Source organism: Leptosomus discolor, chromosome 1, assembly GCF_034619465.1.
Source record: "Leptosomus discolor isolate bLepDis1 chromosome 1, bLepDis1.hap2, whole genome shotgun sequence".
Classification (NCBI taxonomy): Eukaryota; Metazoa; Chordata; class Aves; order Leptosomiformes; family Leptosomidae; genus Leptosomus; species Leptosomus discolor.
In genome coordinates, this window is record NC_141391.1 from 178,151,232 (window position 1) to 178,176,668 (window position 25,437).

At 40.3% G+C, this 25,437-nt stretch overlaps 1 protein-coding gene across 1 annotated transcript in view; it reads right to left on the bottom strand.

The window, feature by feature from the left end:
- Positions 1-25,437, bottom strand: part of TRHDE (thyrotropin releasing hormone degrading enzyme) — a 215,340-nt gene that overhangs the window by 45,959 nt on the left and 143,944 nt on the right. Inside the window, exons 9-10 of the mRNA XM_086471708.1 lie at positions 25,247-25,434; positions 5,036-5,124 (exon numbers count right to left, since the gene is read on the bottom strand). Coding sequence (XP_086327834.1) covers positions 5,036-5,124; positions 25,247-25,434 — 277 coding nt within the window. The remainder of the gene's footprint in view (positions 1-5,035; positions 5,125-25,246; positions 25,435-25,437) is intronic.

Genomic DNA, 25,437 nt, shown 5'->3' on the forward strand with positions numbered 1-25,437 from the left:
ATTCTGAATTTATTTTTGCAAAAACTTTTCATACAGGGAGAAGGCAAACCAGAAGAAAAAGTTCTTTCCATCTCACTTGCCATCTTGACATAGCTCCATGTTGAAAAAACACGTTTTGGTATAGTGAACAACACTATAAATGGAGCACATCAGTAAACATGATCATGTTTTGCCTTACATACCCTTTCCTCAGACTATCCTTCCATCCATTAACATTCCTATGCAACGAAACTGCCAACATCTAAGGTGATACAAGATGTAAAAGCAACAGTCTTCCGTTAGGATCTTTGCCCAGCTGTTGGGATAAGGGGAGTGATTCTGCTTCACTCTGTCAAAACTGTGCCAGGATTTCAGATCTTGTGTCCCTGGTCCTCACTATGGCTGGTTAAAGTTGTAAAGCAGGACCTATATATTTATGTTACTTCACAGCGCTTCCCTTCCTCCTGCTTTTGAAAAATAAAAGAGTGAAGTCTGGAAGCAACGCAGGTCAAGCTCAGCAGCTGAGTCTCAGAAAGGAAAAGAAAGGGTATTTTCTAATGCTGCACTAATGCTCCATTCCTCAGTGGGCAGCCAGCAAACCCCAGCTCAGAAGCAGCTGCGTCCTACAAAACACTTCATGGAGGAGCATCAGACTGTCAAGGGGCTTACAGTTAAAGCAGAGATTATCTAGTAGGAGGTGACATAATATAGTAAGTTGGGACTTGCTGTTTGGAAGGCAATTGCCCTGTTGAACTTTCTTTCTCCCATCTCATGGCAATCCTGTGGAGATACTAAGAGGAGTCTGAATGAGAGTCACTTTACCAGAGGCAGGGAGTTCCATCAGAGGACTACTTCCCTGGGACATAACAAATCAGTCAGCGTACAGGAGGTCAGGATGGAAAAGGCAGGGAGGCAGACTGTAAAGCTGCGTCAGTCAGATCAGCAGCACTTGCTGAGTCACATGGAGATGTTTCCTACCTAAAGCCTGAGCGCCAGAACAATCATGCTCAGGGAACAGCAAGTATGCCTTTGTCCAAAGCCCTGCTCACCTGTTTGAAACGTATCCTAGCTAAATCTCCTCACTTCAGGTTAAGGTCACTTCTCCTGGATTTGCAGAAACGTGACAGGTGAGCCTGTGCTTCCGCACTTAGTATACCTTCAGCAGCAATCACCAACACCTTCCCACAAGCCCTGCTAAGCGGTTATCTTGTGGGGACGGGCTGAGTTCAAAGCTTGTCCTTGACTTTCTCCCACTACTGATTTTGGGCTGATCCCACAACACTGTGGACATTATGTTCATACCTCATTACAGCAACCACAAAAGAGGCAACTTATCGAGGAGAAACAGAAAGAAGCCCTGGATCTATGACAAAGCAGAAGTTTCTAACACCAATGACTTCCACAGTGCCAGTGAAATCGATCATTCAGTAGACCTGCAAGACTGTAGCACAAAGAGCATTGCAGCCATCTTAGTGTGACTGTGGATAGGAAGGCTAATCATGAGATGACTCCTTTGTGAAGAGTTTAGTTTATGAGGTTCAATAGCTGTCACTCGTCTGAAGCAGAACAGCCTCATCCATGGCTATGGGGAGGGAACAGGGAAAAAGGTGGTGGTGACAGGTGTGCAGCACTCAGAGCAAGAGAGACAGCTCCATTTCACAAACCCAGACGAACTGAGTCAGTAAAAGGGTCATCTGATGGCTGGCAGGTATATGAACTGATGAGTAGAAAAATGGTTACATAAATGCTCACTGGGTAAGGAGAAGAGAGACTGGCAGAAGCACTTCCAAATGAAAACCTTCCAAAACTATGACAACGTACTTTCCATAAACAGGTGTGAAGAGCTACATTGAATATGAAAAAACTTGGAGATTATGAATTTCATCAGACAAGTTGCCAAGGCCTGGCACTGTTCTCTTTACAGGATTTGCTGCAAAGGACAATGAATTGCATCTCAAAAAGACACTGCATAGTTATAATTTCCAGTGTGTCCCTTCACCTCGGTGTTGTGAAGAGTGGTCAGAATGAGCTCTATTGCCCACAGTTAGGATGATCTGCAATTATCTGAACTAATCCTGCTCAGCATATTGAACAATCTGCCCCACTATCTCTAGTATATAACCAGACATGGCCAGAATGAGTAGAGAGCAGTAACACAAGCATCCTACATTCAGTGGCTCTCACAAGACTGGACAGCAGCCTCTTATCCTTTGCTTATGGAAAATGCCAACTGGCATCCTACAGTACCTCGATGAGGTCACAGACAGGGTAGCAAAGAGGATGCAAAAAATCAGTAATTCTCTTTCTTGTCCTTCTGGATGTACATGAAGGAAAAGACTCTTCCATCGGCAAATAACCATCCCTGGTGAACTCTAATGCAAGGCAGTGTGTGTATTCCCCTTGGAAATCCCTATTTAAACTACCACATCAAAGGAATCTTTTCTTGATGGCAATATATACGTAGCCATTTCAAAACTGCTGTGGTTTCATTTCTCTCAGATAATGCACAAACAAGTTTAATGTTATTGAAAAATTTAAGTGATATGCCAAGATATCATAATGATAGTCATTAACTTGGACCCTCTTCACTACCGGCAGCTGAAATGAGGTACATGATCAGTATTAAGTGATGGACAACAGACAGCTGTTCATCATCTGCTATCCACTTTTCAGGTTACACTGGAAGCTTCTAAAGAAGAAAGAAACCACATCAGTTTAGTCAACAAGAAGGAAGCACCTGCTCCTTCCTAAAGAGGGCACGGAAACCATCCTCAGGGACAGCATTTCCTCCAAATTTGATTTGAGTATCTGCATTCAGTTACACTCATTTGAAGAACAATGTGACCACTCCCAATCTTCCAAATATTGTCTAGAGTAGCTTTTTTCATCTCCAGCTTGCAGAGTTGCTCCCAAACTACTCACTGGGACCACACCAAAACTGTGTCCCCTGCACAACCGGAAGTCTTCAGGACTCTTCCCAGCCACAAGAATAAGTCCTGGAAACAGTCCTTTCCAGTCTCAGAATCCCTCCCACATCCCCATGAAACAAACACACCAGGCTGCAGAAAATCTCCAGGAGTATCAAAAAATCACCTGTACCAGCCCCAATACATAACAGCATGTACAATGAATCATACATTAAGTACATCCAAGGATGTTCTTACTGACTTCTTATATTGAGGAATTCTCCAGCTGAGCTAGACAACAGTAAGTAGAAGCAAGAGGACATCCTTGCTGTAGTCATAAGTTTACAGTCTCATTTTCAATGAGGCACAGCAAGTGAGTGAGTGAGAAAGTAATGAGGAAGGACAAGGATAATGACAATAGATCACAGTGGCATTGATTCACTACACAGGAAACTGATGACTCAGAAAGGTTCCTCTTTAGTTTCTATATAGCAGCCACCCCAAAATCACTGCTCACGCTGGCCATCATTAATTTGTTGATTTCTTGAAGGCATTCCAATAGGAGCAGTAGATCTTAAAAGAGTAGGTACTGGTTTTATGGACTTGTTCCTCCACAGCACTCTGCAAGTAAAAGGCAATGAGGAAGCAACTGTGCAGATAATAGTGATATACTGAACTTTCAAGGCAGGAGTGAAGGGAAGGAGGCATGCATGTACAACCTAATGAGATGAGATGGGATGAGATGAGATGATCAACTCTCTCTGAAGTCAGTGGGAATCTTTCTATTAACTTCAACGAGAGTTCAATCAAGCCCTAAAGGACAAGAGTACAACAGGTCATTAAGGCAAACTGTGAAAGTGCAAAGGTTTTGAAGTATTCTGGAGGTATTAATATTAAAAACTATGGCCAATGTGATATATTTCTGCAACGTGAGGCAGCATCTGTATGCTCTGACTTGAGTATATTTCCCAGGTATGAAAAGTGCCCTGGTCTCAGGCACATTTCTAGATCATTATATCATGGGAGCAGCGTAAAACATGGTACATTCTGACAGGCTGCAAACGATCAAGGCAAAGAAACATTTACCTTATATCACTAGAAAGCTGGGATACTCAGAGTTCCACTGATTGTGCACCATTCATTTCTAGTCCTGCTGGCTGCTAAGCGCTATGTGACTATTATCTTTCAGTGACTTTCAAAAGAGAAAAAAAGGGAAAAACACAGGCTCACACAAGTTTGCCTCTTCCTCTCTCCAGTTAAATTTCTGTCAAGAGGGAAATCTCTATACCCTTCTAATTTCACAAGGGATCAGTTCTCCCTCCACAGCCCATGTGTCAAGCGGATGCATGGATCCTTCTTTTCCCTTTCATATAATCATTCTATTCAAGTCTCCATATTTCTTCCCTCACTCTCTTCAATTCCAGTCCAAAACTGTCAGCTGATGTAGCATGAATTGCTAAGGAAATAGAGAAATATTCCATGAAATTTCTATGACAGGACTCCTTTTTCAGGTAATAAAAAACCCACTGGTATCTAACCCTAGCTGTCCTCAGGACAAGAACTATTATGATCATGTAGGAACTGAAAAGTGACAAAATAAATAGTAAGCAGAATAATGTACTTTTGAGGTCCAGCATCTGATTATCTAATAGAGAGAAGAAACACTTTGATAGATCAGTAAGGAAACTTTTTAATGACAATAAACATTTATTAGCCCTGGTTCAGACTATTGATTGGAGTTAAAAATGCCAGAATTCTAAATATTTTGCATTTACTAAGTCATATTCATCATTTCTTTGCTATAAAAATATTACATTTAACTTCCACCAATCAATAAAGTGAACTGCATTCATCAATGATTTGATATGAGTTGCTAAATATAAAATACTTAGCACTTAGGTACACATTTCTATGTTAAAGCTTTTCATTACACTGTCTAACTTCTGCGATAATTATAAACCTTGCTTGTTGCTCATCCTTCATTCCTCCTCCCTCCCTTCCCAACTCTCCTTTTTTTGTAATTAATTTCAAGTAGCTAAAACTGGGTGCAGAGCAACTGAACAATTATTTAGGATCAATTCCAAAGAAACAGTTGAGGAAAACACAAGTATGCTTTATGAGATTCCACTGGGAGGAAAGTTTATTTTTACCTGATTTGTTAGACACCCATATAATTGCCTCTGATGAGATGTGGCTCGTATTTCCTACTGCAATTGTTAATGGAATCTGCCACAAGTAGCTGCAAGACAAAGGAGGGGGAATCTAAGAACAAAAATACTGAACTGATTCTTCTCACAGCAATCAGGGATCATGTCAAAGAAATCAAAACACAATTTCAGTAGCAGTGTAAAGATGTGGATTCTAACAAGTTACTTTGATTTTGAAATGCATTTGCTAGTAGCAATAAAACAATGAAAAAGTCATTCATCTTAAAAAAAAAAAAAACTAAATTATATTTCACATTTTTCACACACTATCATCATAAGAGGACTTTTTTGTAAGGCTTTCCTAATTTAACAAAATTATTCACAAAAGAGGAAATCATGATTTCCCATAGAAAGAAGAACACTTTTTTACATTTACTTAGAAAATTAGAACCTCCAGGTAAAACATGCTGTGATTTATAGGGACTCCAAAGTTTAAAAATAACATACTCTTCTAGCAACTACTTAAAAAGCTGTGATGGGCTTTCAGAGCTGCTGGTTTATAAAATCAAAATGAATGGGATGGATCTCCACTTCTTTGCACCATTTATTATCACTTATGTGTATGCAAACTGGACAAAACATGCTACATGCGGATTTGGAGATACTCTAGTGTAATCAGACCCAAACTTCCTTATTAGGGTATCACAAATTGTTTATGAATGTTATAATTTACCTACGTCTTTTATATAACATCTTTATCTCAACAAACAGAAACCAACTGTATGAAGTCAATCTTTTGGGGAGAGACGGAAAGGATGAATTCCTGCATGTCTTCATCGTCACCCCTATTCCTGAACTCCCAAAAGTACCAACAGCTAGTGAACGAACAGGCATTCCCTCACAGGCTGGCCACGTAATTGTGTACACCAGTCAAGGGGAAGCATCCAGTAATAGTACTGGTATTGTACCTTTGTCTAGGGAGTATGTGTGCATTTAAGCAAGGCAGCATGGGAAGTGAATGGCCCCAACTCAGATATCACTGTATGCTAACACTTTGATACCAAGTAAATCTATCATTTTAGATCGATTGCATTAAAACGGTGCACAGATGAGTGTGGGCAAGTTCTTGATGTCCATCAGCTTCTCCCCTGCTAGTACATAGCATTGTAAAACTAGCGTACAGTACTAAAAAAAAATAGTAGGTATTCTCCTTTCCTCTTACCCAGAAGCCTGCTTCACTGAACTACAAACACCACCCAAATGTGCCACAACCACAGTCGACACGCACTGGCTTGCACGGGTTGTCTGCTGGCCTCACTTGGGGGCTGGAGAAGGGAGAGACCCCTGCCCTGCTGCCACGCTTGGCTTCCAGCTCCCCATCCACTCACAAAAAGCTCCCGCACGCACACAGGTTTGCAGAGCTCAGAACAGAACCGCATGTGCCAGGAAACACTTGTCCATACAGCAGTGATTCAGCAGAGAGGGGGAGATACTTGGAAAACTGTGCAGCTGAAAGAGCTATAAGTGACACTAGAAAGAAAACATGGCATTTATTGCCATATGGGAGAAGAAAAAACATCCCATGTGATTCTGAGTTCTCTGAATGTTGGTACCATGACACACTGGAAAAATTATTACATCTACTCACGCACTGAAGACACGCTCCACATGAGCACATGCTCTGGCAGACACTTTTTGGATAACTCAGCTGTGGCATTTGAGGACGCTGCTGCCTTTATCAGCCTGCCTAACTCCTTGCACTGGACATTACCACCCTCCACAGCACAGCCAGAAGAAAAGGATGTCCACTGGAGCATTAGCTTCTCCAGTTCTCAGTCTGGGAGCTTCACACAAAGTTGCCTTCATTGTCGACTTAACTAATACTCTGGACAGTGAACTGGAGTAATGAGGTGAAAAAGCATACTGTGTCCTGCTGCTTCTGCTACAGTGGCAGTAACTTCTGGGTTCGACAGGTAAGGGCAGTCAGGAGGTGCTGCAAAGTGATGCAGTGGACAGTATTCACCGCTCATTTAAATACCTTATACCTTACTAAACACCCACGAGCATTTTAGAGTCTGCCCAAGAAACCTTCTAAGAAATATATCATCTTTAAAAACACACCCAGTCTAAACACCCAGCTCTCCAGAATGAAAAAGATGCTGGCAAACTGTGATTGAGAAAAATAGGGTAAAATTAATCATAAAGCTCGTACATTACTTGAAAGAACAGAAACTTTGGTATATGAAAAAAAAGAAATAATTGCACTTGCATGGTATTTTTATGACTCTTGAACTCATACTGAAAAAGTAAAACTGCAAAATAAAAGATACTGAGAGCTGCCTATGTAGCTGATTTAAACACATATATACACATACACAAATATTCGTGTACGAACATATGCATAGACACCTGTTATTTTGAGAAGGAACTTCATAGAAAGATATTCTGTACATTACAATATCTATACAGAGAAGAATTTTATATTACCTTATATTATTATTTTATGTTACCTCAAATTAAGCTAAATCCTACTGAAATAAGTACAGATTTTTCTCTGAAAGGTGATCTAGCCATGGAACAGTGGTCACACAAGCTACCCATCCTCAGAAAACACACGTGGATTTAGTTGAGAAGATTAGTACTGACAGATTTAACTTTTATCTCCCCAAGATGAGAGACCTCCTAATCTTCTTGGCACTCTCCAGAACCTCTAAATGTCATCCTCTTTGTTGTTGGTTTACCAGATGAACCACAGATTTCCCTTTAGCAGACATCTCCAGAAACCCATTTTTCCTACTTTACTGCTGCTGTTCTCTGTATGTTTATCTGTTTTCTCCTTCCAGTCCACTTCTTTCTTGGTGAAACATCCGCTGCTGTTGCAGAAGCTGCAGCTAACTTTTCTTCTATGTATTTGAGGGAGATGTATCTCGCTCACCTTTCAAGAATTTTCATTAGGATGACTTCTCCTACACACCATCTCTGAGTGATCTGTATGGACTGTGTTCTTCAGGTGTGACTAGGAAGATGCAACTTTTTTTTCCACTTTTCTATTGCACTCTTCTACTTACAGAGAAAAGAGGGGAAAAGGGGCCCACTCACCTGTTTTCCTCCTGCTTTGTCTGGGAGTAGTGCAGATCTTTTATTTATTCTTTATACATTGGGAGCACCAGGGAAAAAACCATCCTGTTCTACCTGGCCATCTGCTGCCTGCTGTGGCAAACCAGTTACAGTGAAAATAAGAATGTAGCCTTGAGGGCCCAGCAACTAGGACAGCAGGACTTCAAATAGCACATTTGGTCCTCCCATCCTCAAGAATACGTCTGCAAGAATCGGATGCCTGCAGGTAGCACACTCAGCCCCTGAGTGAAACAGAGCTAACGAACTGAGTGTCCAATCTGCCTGAGATGCAGCTGAGCTTCAGAGGGATCCACACACACTGTCCCTCTGGATACAAAGCTGATCCCCTTACCAGGGAGCTAAAGGCAAATGACTGAATGTGGGGAAACTAAGGGCTATTTTAGGAATTCAAGAAACCAACTTCGAGCACGAGGAAGAGAGACATCTGAAATTGGAACTGATGCGTTAAATATGAACTGTGCTGAATATAATATTGTTCAAACATAAACGTCTTAAAGAGCGTAGGAAAGCTGGTTCTTGTTGAAAGGTTGTACAAACAAGTCTTTTACTGTTGATTTACAATGAGAAATTGTTAATATAAAATAGTTACATTTAGGCTGATAGGTTATCACAGACAATTAAAGGGAATGCATTGGTGCCTTCTTTTTTTTTGGTTGCACCACAGCAATGCATAATACCAAAACACGTTAGGATCTCAATTCAGTTTAAAGAATAATCAGAGGGACTTGTTTGATAAAGTAATACAATCTTGTATCTGCTAAGGTACATGCAGTACCAGAAGCCAGCTAATTACGCTCTCCTAGGATTATATACATTTTTTGTCTTGAGGATTACATAACCACTACATAGCCAGTATTAGTGTACACTATGTCACTCAGAAAATTATCATATTTCTGATGAGTACTTGCTTACACCTTGACTTCCAACAAATAAGAACCAAGATCCCTTTGTGGGCAAATTCTGAGACCACAAAGTATTAAGCAAACATGATGCCCCACACTTCTGCCTCTGAAGAACAGTACTGTTGGAGTAACATTGGATTTTCAGTGTTTTACCTGATTAGTTGGCTTCTTTGTAAAGAGCCATGCAAAGCCAAAAAAAAAGGACAGTAGTTTATTTTGTCTGCTGACAAAAGAAAGATCTCAGGTCATTAAAAAAGAAAGGCGAGGTTCCTGGAGTTTCAGATTTTGCATCTCTCTTCAACTATTTTTTTCACATTAATGAATGTTTTTGCCAAGATATAAACCCATACGTTTTTCAAGATTCATCTTCCCAGTAACCATAACGTGCCATGCTTCCGCCCACTGCCAGTAGAGAATACAATGTTCTTCCAGTGACATTTCTCCTTTCTACCCTAGATTCAAAACTAAAGACGTTCAGCTATTCCTAGTCACTACTCACAGAACAATGAAGATATCTGCTCAATATTCAGAAGCTTATTATCCTTGTCTGCATTATAAAGAGTATACAAGTAATGTGATTGCTTCATGTAAAATGACAGAACATCTGTACCTTAAATACCACAGCAGAACTTAGCTTATCGATTTTTGAATGGGAGAAGAAGTGAACAACCATATCCCTCTCTATATCCTTCTGCTTTTACAGACCTCTGGGTTAAAGACTCTTAATTTATCTTGCTGTTCTTTATACAGAAACTACACTTCATCCTTCTCATTGTCCACCTCCATACCTTTTCTATTGATTATATTCTTTTCCAGGTTAGAAAGCCAGGCCTGCCCTCAGTGCTTTGAAGGCATACCTACCATGGACTAAGAGTGGCATCATTCTTTTCTCTACTACACTCTTTATACTTTTTTAAAATGCTCCTTTCCCACTAATCCCTACTGTTCTATTTACTACTCAACTGTGTCTGCACACTGAGCTGATGTTTACAGAAAATTACCTACCACAACTCCAAGGTTTCTTTCTTAAGAAAGGACGGTTTCTTCAGAACCCACCACTGGGCATCTAAATTGGGACTGTTTTCCCCACATGTATCACCTCGTTATTAACATCAAACTTCATCAGTCATTTTATCACCATGCCAAGCAGCACTAAGGAATACTCCTGTAATCTTGGTAATTAACATTTGGTTTTACTACCCTCACAAACCTTCTATTACCAGAAAATTCTGTCACCTCACTCTTCCATGCCCTTTATCACGCAACTGAATAGGAAAAAGTTCAGCACAGGTCTCAAGAACTTCATGGATTATTGCCCTCCACTCAGAAATTCAACCATTTAATTTCTCACCTTTCACTTATATTTCTTAACTGAGATCTTCACTCTTATCCAAATACAGATTATTTTCTTTATGAAACTTTAACGAGGAAGTTGGACCTCCAAAAATACATAAAGAACAGCTGAAATGACAAGAGGCTAGATACATCTAGATATAGAAGACATCTATTAATAGTCTTGGATTATATACTTTGCTAGGAAATCAAAGGAGGAGAACCATGACAAAGTAGAACAGAACAATGTACAGACTTTAGACAAAAACTACTATTTTTTAGTACATCTAACAACAGAAGCTTAAGGGACAAAATTAAAATGCTATGCACAAAAGAAAATTAAGTGATCTGCCTCTTAGCAGGATATAATAAGCATAATTATTTTACAGTGTAGTGGTAATCATGAACTTAAATCATAGAATGATTTAGGTGGGAAGAGACCGTAGGAGATACTGCCCTCTGCTCAAATGTGCTATCAGCACAGGAAAACAGTTTCACTGTAGTAGAACATGAGATCGGAGGAGGATACACAGACTGTACATTCAGTGGCATCACACGAAGTCAATCACGTCAAGTGTGACAAATGATTTGCCATCTGCTTTTTTTCCTAATCCCTCCCACTGCAAAGCATCTACAGAACTACTTTCAGAAAAGCTGAACACCAAAAGCTGTATGCACCTTCAAACAGCTTACTAGGCTGAGAAATGAAACTGTGAGTTGTCTAAATTATCCCAGGTTGGAAAACCAGAAATCACGTACCCATAAGCTGACACTGGTGAAATCTCAACCATTACTATTCTGTGACTCAGTTTCTCTGGGCTAAAATCAGTTGTGCAAGGTGGTGTCAAATGAGCTGGGGTACCATGGGGTACTTGAGACATCTGCCATGGGCTGTAAGATATGGCACAGCACCTACGGATGCTCCCATTCGTGTTGTGGCAACACAAGCTCAGGTAAGACACCTAAGGGCACCTCCAATGGCACCAGTCATTGTGCAAGCCACTAAATGGGCTTCTCCATTCACTCAACGTTGACAATGACACCTTGCACAATTAAACATGAGTTTCCCAAGGAAATTTTTTCATTTCTAACTGAAAAAGGCAAATTTTCAAAAACAAGCTGCTTGTAAGAAAAAGAAGGCTTCAGCATGGATTTTCAAATACAGTATTTAAAACAGGAACTGCTGAAACATTTTATAACTACTGTTTTAAATAAAAACTTCCCATTTGCTGATTCAAAATGAATTTCAGCTGGAAATACAAGTTAATTGAAGGGAGAAGTTAAAATGAGTGAAACTGAAATGTAAGGCACTGAAATTACAGAATTTAAGTGAATGTTCTAAACCAATTTTTCCCCGATTTTTGTCCTGATTCAGTACAGGGAAATGTTTTGATATGTTGAAAATTTCTGTGGGATGGGAATCCATTTCTTGCTCATCTGTAACACTTAATAATCTTTGTAAAGTATTTTGAGAACATAACAACCTAAGACTTCATATCACTGAAGGATATGATTAAAGCTATTTAACACAGAGATAAAGTGAGGCATAAAAATCATTTCAGAGTAAAAAGGACAAAGAAAAATCTAAGAGTAAAACTGGCTGGTTAAAATACCTGCCTCCTCGTTTTAACCACCAGAACTTAACATCCAAAATGCCAACTCTGTCTCTTCGGTTAAAGATAAAAGTCTGGTATATCCAGAGCGGCTGAAGCTGAGAAAAAGAGAGCAAGGACTCCTTGGCATTAGTTTCCCATTCTCAGCTCTCCAGATGGAGAATGCTGAAATTTCATGTACACAGAGACATATGCTTGGGTAAGCAGCGCTGAGTCTGAGGAGAAGACACCTTCCCAGTGTGGCCCTCGCCAACAGTGACGATTCCTCGATTAGGTTAGGATGCTGACAGGGGCATTTCTTTCCAAGGGAATACCTTGCTATGAGCTGTCTGCATGACCTCATGTTGTTGGGACTTCAGAAACAAAAGAACACAGAAGCAAATTAATGAGAAAATGTGACCTTCTGCACAGGAAGCAAGTAATTCTTACAGAACAAAATGAAAACTAAGAATGAAAGATTCCTATTTTTACTTCAGTTGCATACTTGGCTGATCTGCAGGGACATACAAATAGCGGCCAGTAAAAGGAGCATTTAGCTGCATCGCTCCAAAAGTTTCTGACTAATAATCTTAAAGCCTATTATAAAAATAAAGGGCACAAAAAGCTGATAACATGAACTAAAGGATACTGTGATGTTTGGATATTAAATCAGTATAGCAGGAAGAGAATAGATCTCTCATTTCTTCTCCTTGCCAAGACAACTGCAATTTCTGTTAGCAAGGCAAAGGACTGCCTTTGGTTTTGAATATTGAATATTAAGATAGTGGAAGGTTCAAAGATAAATTGTTAATGGAAAACCTGAAAGTGTATTCAGCTAATCTACACAATTACAAACCTTGTTGCTGTGATACCTGGAGGAAGGCTGAGAGCACAAGTAGCTGTAAGGTGGCCAGCAGGAAAAAAGTGAAAGCTGTTGAGCAGCACAACAGCTTTAGAGCTTCCTACTACACAAAGAGATTACACATGAAGCAGAACTCAGCGGTACCAGGGTAAAATTTTGTAAGCCGCACTTTCTGGAGAGATTGCATTGGTAAAGATAATTTAAAGGCATCATAGAGATTTTCCCAGGTTATTATATAGTGTAGTATCTCATTCAGTAAAGAGTATTTCAGGTTCCAGGGGAAGCTCATGTGAATATCACAGCAAATCACATACTTTTATTAAGTGTGATTCTATAAGGTGTTAGTTCTGTTTAATGGATAAGGAGCTGACAATATATTTGTATTGTGAATACCATTCTCATAAGACTGAAGAACAGAGATTTCATTAGATTTAACACGTGCCAGTACAGCGATTGTAGGCTGTGCCCAGAGGCACAACACAACAGAAGATGTTATTCTCCCTCTCACAAGTATTACGCCTCCTACAGTGAGCCAGGGTGTCAAGGGATTCCTTGTACCTGTCAGCATGGAAAATGGCAGATAGGAAGGGAAGATTTCACTAACTTTGTAGCAAAGACAAATACAGTATGAAAAATTGGTAAAGGAGAACAACCTGAAGTAACCGAGATCAACTGAGCACATCTTGAAGGTATTCATTGCTCATCTGCATATGCCCAATGTGATCTCAATTCCTATGTTCAGAGTGAGAACAAGAAGTTCAAGCAACAATGAGAAACAGGTGAAAAACACTGGTAAAGGTGACTGACTAAGTTAGATTCCTCTACAGGTGGAATGAAAAAGCAGACAACAGCAGACTTCTTAATCAAATAAGAAGTTGCAATTAGCCCACCTGAATTCAAAAAGGACAGCACTTAGGTTTTACTAAGTAGAGAAGGCCTGCTGGTGTCTGAATTGGACTGGACTTTCACAAGTCCTGCAGATAGACAATTTCTGACTGCAGCACTGTATGCAGTGAGTAAATGAAGAGAGCCGGACATGTTAAGTGTGCCACACCAAATTAATTGTGGGATGCATATCAAGGGTTTGCTGGAGTTGAACAAAATGAGAAAAGGAAATGGTGCTAAGTTTGGGATCCTGGTGTTCAAGGGGTTCTGCCCTCACCCAAGACTAACAGACTGGTCAACAAGAAAAAGATAAACTAAGGCAAAAAAAAGGGACAGAAGTTAGTAACAGTGACTACATGACCAACTAGAAAAAGCTTCAAAGAAAAAGATTGTGGAAGTGTTTACTCCAAGATCATTCTGGACGATGCTGGGCAGAGGCATTTCCAGCCCCTTTACAAAAACAAGGTAAGATTGGCGGATTTTATTAAAGACTGAGTTCCAGTATAGTCTTTAGGGAGCTCTATCTGACTGTAATACAGACTGTATTTTTTTCATCCATGAGTCCAGACATAATGGAGTTAGGGGGCCATGTAATAAACATGCAGCATTGTCTAAGCAGGTAACAAACCCACAACTAAGGCACATGATACTCAGAAATTAATGATCTTCATGTTACCATCTATACCCAGCAGCGTCAAAACCTAATTGAGCTTTTTGTATCAGTTTCTCCTTCCTCACTCTTGCCTCACCTATGGGGGAATTCAACTTTTTAGTCAGAGCAACCTACCAACCAACACAACCCAATGGGGCCAGCTCTTTATAGGTGCTGCCAGGCAGAGGATGGATTGACCACGTGGTGGATCTGAATGGGCTCCACACCCAAGCTGTTAGTTTTTTAAAAGTATTGCATGTTTTTAATAAAGTGAACTTAATAGATGACTCATAGATGAACAGAAATCAATTTGTAGAGCAGTCTTGCCTTTTAACTACTAAGATTTATCTACTTTGTCTGAGGTTTTCAAAGGCTCTGATCAGCTGTGTAGTTGGATTCACCTAATATATATTTCAGACGGAATAAAAACTTGTGGATTTGGAAGGTATTTGGAATTGTGCGCTTATTATAATTTTGAATACAAATTACACTTAGCTGCATACATGGAGGAAACTATGGATAATCTTTATAGTTTGGAGAAATATTTAGAATTGTGTGAAAGGATGACTAGGAAGCTTATATTCTAGTCTTGAAAGATGCTAGCACTTCTGAGATTACTTGCTTCTGATAGTAAGCCTCTTTATTTGCGGTTCTGCCTCAATACAGCTGCTAATTTTATATAGTTGTCTATTATGTATGCTTTCATTTAGAAACTCATGTTAAAAAAGGCAATTATATTGGTACATTCTAAAATAAAGGTTGATAGTTGCTTCTAAAAGCAACTATTTCTAATATAGATCATGGATCATTTGGGTTTTTTTGTATAAGGATCCAGATACAAAGATATGGAGGGAAAAATGTTTTCAATGCCAATATGGTACTGCTAGAATGCATTTTAAAGGCATGTATTTTAATACAATCATTGACACTATAATTCATCTGTAGTCAGAACAATGATTAACACGTTTAACAGCAATGTATTACAGATGTGGATTTTGTGGTTTTCCTTTACTCTGCTGGATCCTAATTCTTGCTGGATTTTACAAGAATCTGTGGAATAATTTTCAGCAATAAGTAAGGCCTAGAGCAGAAATAAGGAAAACAATTCACACTCTTCAGGAGTCCTTTGCCAAATATAATGCCCTTATCAGTGTAACGAAACCACAACGTCCCGGGCATAAGAAAAGGCTTCAGCATTGTAACAGCAGCACTAATATGAAAGAGCCCATGTGTGGCTCTGCACTGTGGGACTGCCTTAAGATGATAGCATGCATATTCTGATAGACAACAGCTGTATGTCTTCCACCAACCCATATAAACCCCACTCTCCTTTGGTCTGATTGCTTTTTTTAAGGGTGGACTCAAGGCAATTTAAATGAGCTAATTTGAATAAAATTACCCAATTTGAAATGAAAAAAAATTTGCATTGTCTGATAATAATGTAATATTATCTGATTATAATTATCTGATCACTAAACCTCCTACAAAATTGTGTAATTTTAGCTTAACATTTCATACCAAAACAAATTATAAATCAAGTGGTTATAAATATTATGAGGCTTTCTAAAATTGATTCATTTCAGTGGCAGTGCTAGCAGAGTACCTTACTAAATTTAGAAAAATATTGTGGGCAAAGAGCAAATACTAGAAATCTTTGTCAGAACATGATTTCTCCTCCCTGCCTAACATTACCTTTTTACACTAAAACACAAAAGGCTTCTTTTTCAAAACTGACAAGCAATTTTGGGTGCTGAGTCAGAGATGGATAGAAACAAGCTGGGTTTAAGCAGTTTTAAGTGTCTATTTTAACAGCTGCCTCTTCACCTTCCAATAAAGGCTCTTAATCTCTCCTGCATCCTCTGTTCCATTTTGCACCAGTGCAAAACATCCTTGCAGAATTGCACACGTGGTGTTGATCATGCAAACCCCATCCCTATGTTGCCCTTTACCTATGAGCATAGTTCCTTGACTACAGAATGCAGATCTGAGATTTCTCTGAACAGTGGAAGGATTTGTTATCGTCTGAGAAGGGACCCCATTTTAACTATGACTACAATCCTCCGATATCTTCTCAGAGACTTAGTGCAAAGCATTTTTCAGTGTATTCCAATGTTCAGTTCTGATTTTTCCCTCAGAATATGGTCCGTTTAAGCAAGATTAAAATATAATTCCTATCATAGTTTCTCTTTCCTCAGTAAACATCCCTAAGGTGTCCCCCACCAAGGTACCTCCTTCATAAAATCTGAGATTCTACTATTGAGCATGAAGGCTCACATAAGAGATAAGGAAGAAAATCCATTATCAGCAACATAAGAAAGCAAAAGGAAGAAGAGGTAAAAAAGGAAGCACGTTAGTAATTTCATCCCCTGATCTACAATGGGGAATCCACATCTCTGATTTTTCACAAAGCCAACGAAATGCGACATTTATCCACCTTCATCCCTCCTTACCCTTGTCTCTGCCAAATGCTGTTTGGGCTTTCCCCAGTCTGCTCTTTACTTCACTAAAGCCCCCATCTTAACCACCTTTTCCATTTCCCTGGCTCTCTGTATTTGCCTATTCCAGCTACACAACTGTAAAGCTCCCCACTGCTCACATCTGCATCCTATCACATGGCATTCCCTCCCCGCCACCCCCCCCCCCCCAGGTTAGGCAGCTGCTAACCGCCAGCTCTGGTGCCCTGATTCTCCTCTTCGCCTCTCCACCTCACTCTGAATGAAAACATAGTGCTGCCCTCAAGTACATGCTCCTTCCCTCACCATGAAATTGATTTAATTAATGTAAGTTAATTAACTAGTTTGGGTATCTAGCAATTCCTCAGAGTTAGTATTAGCAAGTAAGATGAGGAAAGTGGCACAGGCTGCAGTGATAATAAAATACAGCAGCAGCTTCTCCCTGTCAGCCTAATTTCTGTCAGGATACAAGTGCTGCCACCGCACAGGAAGCAATGACACAATACACCAATTTTGTCATCTTTAGTATTCTGCAAAATTCAACCCTGAAAGTTACCCACATCCTGCACACCAAAACATCCTAAAAGTTTGCCTAGCGGGAAGCATTTCTCGCAAGTAGAAGCTGTGAAATGGTTTTGGAAATAAAGTGTTAAATTACAATTGGCATTTCCAAGATCTTCACTAGCAGCAGAATCTTGCTGAAGAGACATCAGCACAGATATGTGCAGGACCAAATTTTAAGAGTACTACCTACTCTGATTTAATAATAATGCAACAATCAGAAGAGCCTCTAAAGAAATAAAAAGGCAAACCAGAAGACTGGAGACTTTCTAGTGGCTTCTACAGCAAAAAAAATCCTACTTCAGCAGGCAGTGCATGGCACAAGCATTGGGCTGACAAACACCAGCATCCAACAGCAAAGGCACTCCTCCCACACGTGCCCCAGGCAGGCAGGCAGCTTTCCTCCATGTCACTTGCAGAAGGAGCTTCTTTGGAGGAACTACACTCTGCAGAGCACTGTCCTCTCGCAGACTGCTGGCATTAAGGGCTGTCCCTATGCACACTGAAGGACTAAATCTATCGGTGTCACAGAGCTGTCCTCTACTAAACGCCAGTGTACATGTAATGATAAGGAGCTCCCTGCACTTTCTCACTCTTCTGCAAGAACAAGTATTTTCAAGTTCCTGCTTGACCAGCTAAAAAACTGGTTAAATCAATATCTGGCTGCATTCACAGATGGTTCTGTGCTCCACTAAGGATTCTTGATTTTTTAATCTCGTTCCTGATAATTCCATTTCCTCTGTGCCTAATACCAGTACCTTACTCTTCTGCAGTCCATTCCCTTCATCGTTACTATAGCTGATATAAAGGCACTCAGGTCAGTCAAGATGAACCAGGGTACCACATCTACTCCCTAGGTAACAACACAAAAGTTGTTTCTAGTAGAAACACTGATGCAAGTGTATCTTTCAGGTATAGTAAAGATGAAAGGCATAACAAGAAAACACTCAAAGATCAAGAAAATGGAAGATTAGAGGATGTTTCCCAGAGACAGGAAGGTAAACGAGTATTTCTTTTTCTTTTTATATTTTGTTAGCCCTTTTTCCTCAGCTTATAGAACAATATTTGTCCATATTATTACATACTTAATACTACATATGCTACCTTATTTCACAGTTGCTCTAAGAAGATCTCAAAGATACTTATCAACATTCCCTTTGTACTCCTAATACTTTGTTTGTTTAGCCAGCCCCTCAGCTGGTAAGTGGACAGAGTAAGTTCCCCACCGCTGCTCAAGTGATAACGCCATACAAATAAGTAACAATACACATGGCAACATCCAAACACAACTATGTTTTCACTATTCAAATAGCTATCAGTAAAGGGACAAGCACAGCCCTTTTTCTGCAAAGCCTGAATAAAAGAGCTTTGTGTAGAAAATTCAGAAGGGACTTGAAGGGAAAAAAATTCTTCAGTTAATCATTCATCTTGGAGCAGACTGACTGCTGAGCAGCTCTGCTGCCCACTGTAAAGCCTTTCAGTTGTCGTAAATACTACACGGTGTTAGACCCCTGAGTCCGAGTAACTCTAGATTTGCTGGTCATGTCCATGGCTTGCAGTTTTTGACTGAATTTTCCGTAGTCCAACCACACAGAAAAGGCATAACGAGGATTACCACACTACAGCACATACGAATACCCTGTCAATATCCCAATTTACACCTCTTCCTTTTTTCTTGTTCCTCACAGCTAGCTATGTTTAATGCCTAGCAAGACATTTCCCTTTAGGATATTATCATGAACAAGCAAAGATTAGCTACGGAAACTGCATGCATGATAAGAACACTATACAAGTGAATATTACCTCAGCAACATGAACTTAATTATTTTGATAACATTGGAAAGGTTATTTCTCCACTTTTGAAGAGAAAAGCTCTGTATATTTTTAAAAGGCAAAACTTACATGCATAACCAGAAAGCTTTGGTCTGCTCTTTAATACAGAATATAAAAGGTTTATGGATTTCATCAAAACTGATTAGTTTATTGTCTAGACCACAGATTATTTTTCATAAGATTTCTTGTCATATCTGTGAGCCATTCTTGTAGTGATGGATGAGACTGGTGCCTTAAAAATCATAATTTTCTCTGTCAGCAGGGAAACCCACTGAACCCTGTCAGATGGAGTATCACCTTCTCCCCTGTAGCCTTATAATCTAAGGGCATAATCCACTCTCACAGGGGTATACAGTAGTCCAGGATTGAACCTACATATAACTAAAGGATTGTTATTGGGGGGAAGAATATGAATTATAGAGTTATTACAGGAGTTTTAAATTTTTGCTTGTATAACCTGAAATTGTTACCAAAACATTGTACCAACCACAGGCTTCAACATTCAGATCAAAGCAGGTGATTTTGGCCCCTCTGAGAAATTGCATTCCTAGAAACTGTATCTGTCATTGATAGTTTTATTCTCTCATAAATTGAGAACTATGGATCATGTGAAGGCGTGTCAAGTAAAATCTATGTGTAGTTTGCAAAGAAGTTAAATTGTCTATCTTCTATAATTTGAGGCCAAATGTTAGAGCTTAGCATGCCATACAGTCGATGCAAATAGATCACAGTTTATATATGCATGGCCCTTGAAACACATTTTTCTGCAGTTATATAGACAAGGAGTCCAGCTGTACATGAGATGGGAAAATCAACTATATGTAATCATTCTCTTCTGCAGCAGAATTAAAGACACTGATAGTAATGGACTAGGCAGAATTAGGAGTAAACCACGCCAAAGGTACCAACAATTTCCACTTTTACCGTTTATCACTTAGAAAATTCTGGTTGCTGCTTCTATATTCTTCTATATGATTTCAGGAGAAAAATTAAATATGCTGCTTCACATTTCATTTTTAACAGTTAATTGCTGCATAAATACATAGCATAAAGAAAAGCACAGACATTTTATAAAACTAGAATAGTTTTGAAATATTCATATGCCTCTTTAGTTACATTTCTCATGCAGCAAAAACATCTGAAAAACCTATTCTGGAATGACTTTAATCATAGAATGCATTGGGCTGGAAGGGACCCCCAAAGGTCATCTAGCCCAACCCCCCTGCAGTGAGCAGGGACAGATTTAGCTAAATCATGTTGCCTAGAACCCCATCAAGCCTGATCTTGAACATCTCCATGGATGGGGCCTCCACCACGTCTCTGGGCAAACTGTTCCAGTGCTTTACCACCCTTACGGTCAAGAACTTCTTCCTAATATCCAATCTAAATCTACCCATTTCTAGCTTAAAACTATTGCTCCTCATCCTATCACTATGTGCCCTTGTAAACAGTCCCTCCCCTGCTTTCCTGCAGGCCCCCCTCAGGCACTGGAAGGCCGCTATAAGGTCTCCCCAGAGCCTTCTCTTCTCCAGGCTGAACAACCCCAACTCTCTCAGCCTGTCCTCACAAGGGAGGTGCTCCAGCCCTCTCATCATTTTCATGGCCCTCCTCTGGACCCACTCCAACAGCTCCATGTTTTTCTTGTATTGAGACCCCCAGAGCTGGATGCAGTACTCCAGGTGGGGTCTCATCAGAGCAGAGTAGAGGGGGAGAATCACCTCTCTTGATCTGCTGGCCACACTTCTCTCGATACAGCCCAGGATGCGATTGGTCTTCTGGGCCTGCAGTACTGCGAAGTTAAATTTGCTTAGAGAGGGTCTGAACCAGAAATTTAAACTCCTCATCACTTTGCAGGCAATAGAACTGACATTTATTGCTGCGCCATGCCGAACTACAGACCCACCTCTGGATAACTGAAGACTATATGGCAGATGGATGCTTTAGGAGCCTTCCCTAGAGCCTTCCAGTGCATATCATGTTGTCTGTTTAGATAATAAACTCCTGGAAAGGCCTGGACCTGTACATTTTTCTGTGTTTTGTGCAGCTCTACACTTTACAGTGTTTAAAATGATCATCACAATTAATCCATAGATAAACTGCCCTAAGGAAGCCAGTATTGCTTGCCCTGCAAGAGCATGGCCTCAAATGTGGCATAAATACCATTCTCTCTCCGTTATTTACAGTGCCTATTATGGTTCCCCAGGGAGCCACGCATCCAATGCCTAATTCATGCATCACAGAGGGGAGATAGGCACTGACTTTATTGGACTGTGAATTAGGCCACTAATATGTAACACCCCAAAAGCCTGCAGGCTGACATTATATATGTACATATATATATACCCCTCTGTGTGTCCCACAACATCTACCTGTGCTGTCTCGGCATGCTGAAAGTCAGCAAACCATTGCCAACTTCCTGACCAAAGCCACCTGCAAAATCAGCCAGAATACTGCAATTCACAGTAGTGCTGAATGTCCGTCAACATGCTATTTCCATTCCAGTTACCGCCCCCCTTTGTGTATACCGCCTCAGACAAACTGGCCCCTTGTTTCAACAAACTTCAGCTCTTGCAATGTTAAAAACCAAGGTAATGTATCTTGAATTACCAAATGACATCACATTAATGTGATTTTCCCCATCTACTGCTTTCACAATAATCAAAGCAACAATGATTTTTCCAATGAAAAAACAAACACAAAAAAAGTTGAAAAAGATCTAGGGCATTGCTGGCAAAAAGATTAAATTTATTTTCAGTACGTCAATCTTGTTTTTCTACTTCATTTGGTGGTATGAAAGGACATTTAATGACACTGAGCCATTGTGCATACCAAGCCACATGTGTCTGTGGGCAGTGCACCAACTAACTGCATGGTCATTGTTACAACACTCTGGACACTAATTCATAACTAAGCCATATGACTTTAATATAAACTGGTGGATGATTTTGGAAAGGTGAATCGCATAGGTAAGTTTCATCTATTGCTAAATGCATACAGTTCATGTTCTTTGGTATTTATACTTAACTAACACGACTTTCAAATAACTTCAACTGGGAAGTGGCAAATTACATTCACCATCTAACTGGCTGGAGTAAACATCCCATCTGTAAGCCTTCCTTGGGCAAGGGGTTACCTTCCCATTTGTGGTTAGAAGAACATGGAAGCACAGAGAAAAACAAATCCAAAGGGGGAAGAGAACAGGAAAGGGACTTGCCAAAGCAGATACATGTAATATGTTTTGTACTGCCTGTTAAGGATAGTAAATTCCTGGCAGGGCTCATGCTGCTATCTTTCTCTGTGCTCTCTACAGCACTAAATCTTACTTCCAATGTTAAGAAATCCTAATTGTCATAAAATCTGTAGACAAAATCTCCTAAGAAACACATCATAACTTGCCCTGTTGGTGTAGAACACTAGTCTTCCATCTATCACAAGATACAGTGTGAATTCTGAATTAATGTCACATATGAAAATAAAACTAAGTCTAATTCTTACTCGTATTTGGTTTCTGTGACAAGGTTTTGGTAGGGGGAGGGAGGGGCAGCTATAGGGGTGGCTTCCATGAGAAGCTGCTAGAAGCTTCCCCTACATCCAATAGAGCCAATGCCAGCTGGCTCCAAGATGTACACACTGCTGGCCAAGGCTGAGCCCTTCAGCAACAGCGGTAGTACCTCTGGAATAACATACATGAGAAAGGGAAAAAGATTACTGCACGAGAGCAGCTATAGCCAGAGAGAGGAGGGAGAACATGCGAGAGAAGCAACTCTGCAGATACTCAAGTCAGTGAAGGAGGAGATGGAGGAGGTGCTCCAGGTGCTGGAGCAGAGATTCCCCCCTGCAGCCCATGGTGAAGATCATGCTGAGGCAGGCTGTCCCCCTGCAGCCCATGGCAGTTTACAGTGGATCAGGTATCCACCTGTAGCCCATGGAGGACCCCACACCAGAGTAGGTGGGTGCCCAAAGGAAGCTGTAACACCATTGGAAGCCTGCACTGGAGCAGGCTCCTGGCAGGACCTGTAGACCCATGCTGAAGCAGTTCATGAAGAACTGTAGCCCATGGGAAGGACTCACGTTGGAAAAGCTCATGGAAGACTGTCTCCCATGTGGAGAGTTTGTGGAGGACTGTCTCTTGTAAGAGGGACCCCACACTGGAGCAGGGGAAGAATGTGAGGAGTCCTCCCTCTGAGGAGGAAGGAGCAGAAGAAACAGTGTGATGAACTGACCGCAACCCCCATTCTCTGTCCCCCTGTGCCACTTGCCGGGGGGAGGAGGTAGAGAAAATTGTGAGTGATGTTGAGCCTAGGAAGGCAGCAGAGGCGGGGGAAGGGTGTTTTAACATTTAGGTTTCATTTCTCATTATCCTACTCTGATTTTGATTTGTAATAAATTAAACTAATTTCCCTGAGTCGAGTCAGTTTTGCCTGTGATGTTAACTGCCAAGTGATCTCCCTAACCTTACCTTGACCCACAAGTCTTTTGTTATATTTACTCTCCCCTGCTCAGCTGAGGAGGGGGAGTGATAGATCAGCTTTGGTGGGCACCTGGTGTTCAGCCAGGGTCAACCCACCACATCACCCCAATATTCCACCTTACAAAACATTTACACACCCAGTAGTCTTTACTCATGAATTACAGCAGCAGTTATTGCAATCAATACTGAGTACCTAGCAAATCTATTTACAAAAGCGTCTACAATACTTAAAAGGCTTAACACCTCTGTTTTCCCAAGTAGCAAAATCCACTCACACTACATTGTATGTGTATACACTTGCACAAAATAAATTTTCAAGTGCATAAGGGAAAAATCTCCCTCATGCTGCACTGAACTGTGAGTCATGAACACTGCCAACAGTCCATATTCACTTGTTTTATCTCTTCTTCACAAAGAAACCCATTTAAGCCAGAAACTTAGAGATGCTTAATACTCTGCTAGGTTATTCCAATACAGACAGAAAAACAACTATTTACCCTTTGTCATGTTTGACTTTAATAATATTAATGTTCTAAAAAAGGATAACGAATGTCTAAACATTTCCTAATAAACATAACCTTATTTTTAGGCCTTCCTCAACAGGAATATTCTATAAGCTCCAGACATACTAATCAAAATTTGGTATTAAATTTTACCTTTCAATGATTTAAATTTGCTGGACAGAGTACTCAAGGTTGACAGCATGCCCTCTTTCCTGCTGAGCATGAATAGGTGAACACAGAAGCTTCTAAGGTTATCTTGTAATTCTCTAGCATTGGCTCTATATTCTTGGCCTCAGAATATGATGCCAAAACTGCTTTAAACAATAAGATGAGGATTCCTCAGCATCAGCCAAGAATGTCAGCTTGCCTCAGGGATGAAGGAAGTGTGTGGAATCAGCTGGGTGCAGGATCGAAACAATCTAAGAGGTGGAAAAAGAGTAGGGGCAGAGATGCATAAGTGCCCACTGATTTCAGCCAATGTAACAGTCCCCACAGGACCAATTCTGCTGGTTTCAAAAATGGAGCAGCTGGAACCCCCTGCCTTGTACAAAGGTCCAGTTCAGCTCTTGACTGCTTCCCAAGTTAAGCAAGATACGTATCTGACACATGGTTACATCTGCCTACTCAATGTATGAGCATGGAGAGGTCCACTTCAAAGAATTACTTAATAAGTATTAGACCTTCCAACCATATTCCAAATTACTTCATGGAGTGTGACAAAATCAAAAGAAAAGGAGAGGAAATAGATGTGTGATGTAAGACATAAGACGTAGTCACAGAGAGAACTGTCAGGATGCAAATGGGCACATTAAAAGCCTTATCCTGTTGTTCTATATTCTAATGATTTTTTTCAACTCTTTTAACTAGCCTCATCTTTACTGCAGTTCAAATGGAAGGGTCACCACATGCTATTGACACCAAGTAAAGCCCAGAGATTTCTAAAGAGCCATCTTTATAAAAATACACACATGAAGCACTTACTTAAACACCTACAGCCTCTTGAAAGATATTAATTGAGAAATTTAAGTACCTGTTGTCTCCAACGGCAGGATCCTTGGGTTTAGCATCACTATCATAAACAAAACGTTCTTGGGAGATCACTATGACATTGTCTGTAGTTTCATTTCCCAAGATAGTGATAACAGGATAACCCATCTGCAGTGTCCACTGATCCATTACTTCTTGAATATTTACAGATTTTCCAACCCTTTTTAATGCCTT